This window comes from Callospermophilus lateralis, chromosome 18, assembly GCF_048772815.1.
Source record: "Callospermophilus lateralis isolate mCalLat2 chromosome 18, mCalLat2.hap1, whole genome shotgun sequence".
Lineage (NCBI taxonomy): Eukaryota > Metazoa > Chordata > Mammalia > Rodentia > Sciuridae > Callospermophilus > Callospermophilus lateralis.
The window spans coordinates 22706849-22712469 of record NC_135322.1 but is presented as its reverse complement, the minus strand read 5'-3'; the positions used below and the strand labels follow the sequence as shown (position 1 = coordinate 22712469).

Here is a 5621-nt window from a genome sequence, read left to right as displayed (position 1 = left end):
TGGAAGAAATAACAGAAATACTATCATTTGGAAAGTTTCTCTCAAATAATATTCCTTCACTGTTCCTTAAAATTAATAATTCTAATTACTTATTGCCACAAGGGACAAAAAAAATTTTTGGCTTGTCACACAGGCATAAAACCAGCTAGCCAGACCTGGGGGAAAAACCCTCAGAGCTGCTAACACTCAGAACTCTTTCTCATAGATTACATTCAAAATTACCACACAGATTATACAGCAGGGGAGAAAACAGTCAGAAGCACTCTTACTGAATTCTGTGAAAAAAGGAAAAGACTAGAGATGACCAGCTTGTTTCAACTCATCCTCACAATGAGCACTGTAGAATCTGCGTCCCTGACACAAAGGAGGAAATAAATATTTATACAAGTAAAAGACAAAGTCAATTACAGATTTCACAAATATCTTGTACACCAGTCTGTAATTTTAATTAGAATTAGCTATCAAAGACATTGCACCTTTCAAGTCTGTGACCAAGCTTAACAATGTTTAACAGTAGCTTTATTAAGTGAATGCTTGTAAGTACTCAACATTAGATTCAATTTACTTCACATTTGCAAGTACATTATTAACAATCCTTAAATATTTCAAATCAACCAACTTAGAAGTACAGGAGGCTTGCCCTCAACTCTTCTGAGGTGACATGAAAAATGAAAGCAGCCTATAACTTTAGTTCAAAGTCTCTAACCAACAATCACTAGATCATCACTGGTGAACTCATACGAGGGAACTTCAAGGTTGAGAGGCGCAGGCCCCTTCCTGATCCTGCCTGATGCATCATAGTGTGACCCATGGCAAGGGCAGTAATAACCACCAAAATCTCCTGCATTTGCAATGGGTACACAACCAAGATGAGTACAAACACCTATCAGGATAACCCATTCAGGTTTCTTTACTCGATCCAAATCATGCTGTGGGTCCCGCAAATGGGACACTTCAACAGCAGCTTCCTGGTCAATCTCCTTCTGGGTTCTGTGGCGCACAAACAGGGGTTTGCCTCTCCATTTGAAAGCCATGTTCTTGCCTTCTGGAATATCGGACAACTTGATTTCAATTTTCGACATGGCCAATACATCAGCAGAAGCACTCATGCTGGAAACAAACTGGGAGACAACATTCTTGGCGGCATATGCAACACCCACAGTAGCTGTTGCAGTCACCAAATAGGAGAAACCTTTTCTAGCCTCGCTGCTCTCTTTTGAAGACTTTGTGCTATCTAACACTTCGGAGCGACGATAGTCAGAGAAATCAGGCACTTTGACATCCGTGTGGGAATAACGAACAGAAGCAGGTACTACAAGGCAAACAGAAAGTTAAAAACAATTAGATAAGTAACTAATTACTGAAAGGGGTATACATCAGGAAACAGACCTTAGACTCATAGGCAAAAATTTAAATTCTCAAAACTCACCAGTTGAGACTGGTGAGTAGTTGAAATGGCAGTACTAGCATATAAAATATTAGAAATGAAATGAAGTTGACTACAAGCTATTATATTGGTATGAACCACAAGATAATATTTGTAAATTGAATTTCTCCTTGAAGGTTGTTGGTACATGGCTCATTCAGGATTAATATATCATAGCATTAAGTTTAGAAAAGCACAATTAACAGCTGTACTTCAAAGTTTCCAAAAATCCAATTGCTAAGACATTTGGTACAACCAAACTAAATACTTCTCATATTATCTGGATTAGAAAAGACCCCAAAACTTATCTAACCTACCTGGTTAAACTGATCTGCTCATCTCATTAAGGCAAAAGTCTAGTCTTCAAAAGTAAGTACAAAACAATATATATTCTGTGTTCTGCTGGTATCCCTTCAGTTACAGAAAATTTCTGAATTTCTATTTTAGACTTGAGGGTATAAACTAATACTATCTTCAAGTAAAGCTTCTAATGTGCAGAAAAGGACAACCTTATCATAATGGGCAGCTCTTAAAATAAAACCTACAAAAAGAACTATCTCCATTTAGCAACAGAAGAGAAAATTTTTCCTATATTTCCCTCTTCAGTGAAGTTTTATATCTTCTGTAAAAGGGCATTAGCCTTTTTTACTGCCGTGGGCCCCTTTAGTGAGATGCTTCTACTGTAGGCTACCGTGTGTGTCAAATGAATGTAAACAAACAAACAATTACTGCCTTCATAGTATTTTGGGAACAAGTAATTTGTATAATAAAAAAGATTTTTAAAGTCATGTCCTCTCTCCCATACCATTTGTAAACATCTGACAAAAAATGGATTTACTGGTATCACTTTTAAATGTTTCAGGAAAACAAATCTCTTTGTAAATCATATCTGTTTTAGAAAAAGAGGCACTAAAAATTGTTAACTTTTAGAAAACGTGTTATTTCAAAGCTGTACTTATAAAAACATTTCATTAAAATAAACTGCAATTTCATTCATAGGCTTTCATCCTATTTCTTTGAGCAGTCAAACATTACAATACAAAATATTTCAACTGCTTTTCATGTGATTGTCAAGATCAATAACTTTATAGAAGACACAAATATTCATAAATAATGAAACCTATCAAAATCACTCTATATACTTTTCTGACTAGCCCGTTTTTTTTGTGGGGATCAGGACATAGATGGTGACTACCTGAGATTCATATTTATGACTTCATGGCATCAAAGTGACTTACAATGTACTATTTTACCTACTGCTAACCTGACAGTACAGACTGGCAATTTGGAATCAAGCATGAATTGTTTTTCCCTGGCAAAACCTGGGACAGTAAAGAATGTTTCGTATCTAAGATAAAGAAACCAAGGTCATACCTCTACATTAAAAACAGTATCCACAACTGTTAACTCTTTTAAAGAGTATACAAGGTAGTGTCTAAGAACACTACACAGAATGACTGTCATTCTCATTCTAAAAGACTTGATGGCAAAAGAAATTCAGTTGTCTACCTCTCTCTACCTAGCAAGTACTTTATTGGGTTACATGGTCAAGAACTCTTTAAGAAATTAAACTGTCAGGTTGCCAAAATCATTCTCTCAATAATTTACAAGGGTTGTATAATGTCTGACTTTGAGACACAAAGATGTTGCAATTAGTTCTAACCTAAAACAAGATCAGATATTTATGGAAATATCACCTAGAAACAGAAAAAAATCGAAGGCAGTTTAAATATTTTTTAAATAAAATATTTAAAAAATATTTCATACCTAAAAGATAAAGGAATCAAGTTCATATCTCTACATTAAAAACAGGTACACGAGGTAATGTATAAGAACAAAAATAAACTTGGAATGGGCCAGGGTACTTCATTCCTACCCTGGACAGTTTCTCCAAAACCACTAGTGCTCCTCAACATTCACTCACAAATACTTTGTGTCAACTTTACGAAATCTCAGACTGTGGGAAAGAAAAATGTAGACACTCTATTCCTTTAAGTTCAAGGTCAGAGGAATAATCAATGAATATAATACAGAATGGGAAATGTTATATGCTATAAAGACATAAAGGAATGAGCAAATATAAAATTTTATTGACCTGATCCAAAATTGTGATTGAAAGGATGGGTAAGACCTGCACATAAGGAAAAGTGAGTGGAAGGATCATTAGAAATATAGAGAAGCAGTGCTACTTAGGAGGCTTAAGATGGGGAATCACTTGAACCAAAAAGTTAGCTGGGCCTGGGCAAACATAGTGAGACCTCCTCTCAAGAAAGAAAATTAAAAAGTAAAAAGAATAGAGTGAATAATGCAGATTAAGTTTCCCCTTGGGGCAACTTGATTATCATGTAGCACAAAGACCACTAACTCAACTATCAATGGGACCAAGCAAGTAACACAATAGAACAAGCAAGCCTAGTGAGAACTGGAGTGGACAATTATGGGAGCAGCCAATACACAGCACACTAGACTTTACCTGTGTAGAAACTATAGAATCCAGTGTTGCCACCCTATAGTACTTCAAGAAATATCAAGAGTTTTCCCCGTTTTTTAATACTAAGCAATCAGCTTGCAGTCGTACTGCCTAAATGGTGCCATTTCACAATCTCCAATACAGGGCATTAGTTAAATGAAAGACAGGGAACAGAAGACTAAACTGAGATCTGTTGACAGAGGATACCAAAAACAATCTTGGAAAGAGCTTATGGCTAACACAATCATTCTTGTCAAATCCATGCTCTATCTCATGCACAATGTCCATCCTCGTGCAGATCATTTTACTTCCTGTAGTCTGTTTTCTCATCTGTAAAACGGGAATACCATCAACCTCAAACTTTTCTTCTTGAGGATTAAATTATGTTGTGAAAACCTTTAGACGAGTGCCTGAAAAAGATTGCTGGTACTCATACTGAAACTGATCTTGGAGCTGTGTTGTTATTTAAATTGAGGTGGGTTTTTTTTTTTTTTTTTTGGAGGGGGGGATTAATAAGGGGTGTTGTTGATGAGGAAAGACACTAAAGGAATAAAGTTCTTAATTTTTTTTTAACATTTATTTAATGTCCAGTAGCTTTCTACAGATCATGTATGCCTCACGACATCCCTAATGAAACTGGTAGAAGCATGAATCCATTTCATAGGAGAAGAAAACATTTAGAAATTTGCCCAAGGTCAAACTACCTGTAAGCAACAATATCCTCTGTCAGACTTTGTTGGAAGTAGGAGGACGCCGGAGTTGGGAACTTAACCAACAAGTTAAGGATTAGTCTGCCCAAGAGGGCCCAGATCCGAGTCAAGGGAAGGACTCCCACATAGGGCTGCAGCATCACTTAAGACCGCCCACCTTAGCGGCGTGCCCACGCGAGGACAACGGAGGCCCGCAGAGGTGCAGCGTCCTGTCCTGCCCAAGGTCGCCCCTACCCGGAAACCCGATCCTCCCGAACGGGACTCCGCTCTACATTTCTACACGCCCCCGCCCTCCTCGGCCGCTCCCCGGGACTAGGGCCGGAGGGAGCGAGAAAGGAGAGACCCTTCAACCCTGCTCACCATTGAGGCCCACGCAGGCGACCAAAGGCCGGCCCACGGCCTGGCCACTCAGCGACTCCCGGCACAGGAAGGGTCGCTTCACGTCCAGCACAGGCGGCTCCGGGGTGGCGGGCACTGCGGCCTGCACCAGAGGCCGCAGCGCACCCGCCACCCCGCGGGACGTGGCCGACAGGACCGGTGCAAACGGGCCTGAGCGGGCGGCGACCGACAACATGGCGACAAATGATAGAAGCGCCGAGCCGGTCACAGGGACGACCTTCCGCCCGCGACGCAGGCGCAAGAGGCGACGGATCTGTGACGTCAGCACGCCGGCCGAAGCGGAGTCCTGAGGGGCGGGACGAACCTGGAAGCGCTGCGTCGAGAGCGGGCCACGAGCCCACGCTGAGGGCGGAGCGGCCAGGAGGCGGGGCTTAACGCCAGCTGTCAATCAGTACGTTTACCTGGTGGTCTGCGTTCCCGTCGCTGCTCAAAATAAGAGGACAAAATAAAACTAAGGTCCGGAGAAACGTCCCGTGGGCGTGTTTGTGATCAGTTAGGGCAAAAATTTCATCTGGGGCGACCTGGGCATAAGAACAAATTACTATAGTTTAAATGAGGATAATTCTTCCCAAAAAGGAAAAAAAAAACTATATATATATATATATATATATATAAT

At 40.2% G+C, this 5621-nt stretch overlaps 1 protein-coding gene across 1 annotated transcript; it reads right to left on the bottom strand.

Annotated features, from left to right (window-relative positions):
- Nucleotides 1-420: 420 nt before the first annotated feature.
- On the bottom strand, nucleotides 421-5251 carry Uqcrfs1 (ubiquinol-cytochrome c reductase, Rieske iron-sulfur polypeptide 1). The gene is made up of 2 exons (XM_076838123.1): nucleotides 4967-5251; nucleotides 421-1312 (listed from the first exon to the last, which is right to left on the bottom strand). The coding sequence occupies exons 1-2, from the start codon at nucleotides 5178-5180 to the stop codon at nucleotides 702-704; spliced, it is 825 nt and encodes a 274-aa protein (XP_076694238.1). The 5' UTR covers nucleotides 5181-5251; the 3' UTR covers nucleotides 421-701.
- Nucleotides 5252-5621: the final 370 nt, after the last annotated feature.

What these genes read in the sequence shown, in the direction of transcription:
- Uqcrfs1 (XM_076838123.1), bottom strand. Translation starts at nt 5,180, where the DNA reads ATGTTGTCGGTCGCCGCCCGCTCAGGCCCGTTTGCACCGGTCCTGTCG. An exon ending in CGCCTGCGTGGGCCTCAATG is followed by an intron (nt 1,313 to 4,966) that starts GTGAGCAGGGTT and finishes TTTGCCTTGTAG; the next exon opens with TACCTGCTTCTGTTCGTTAT.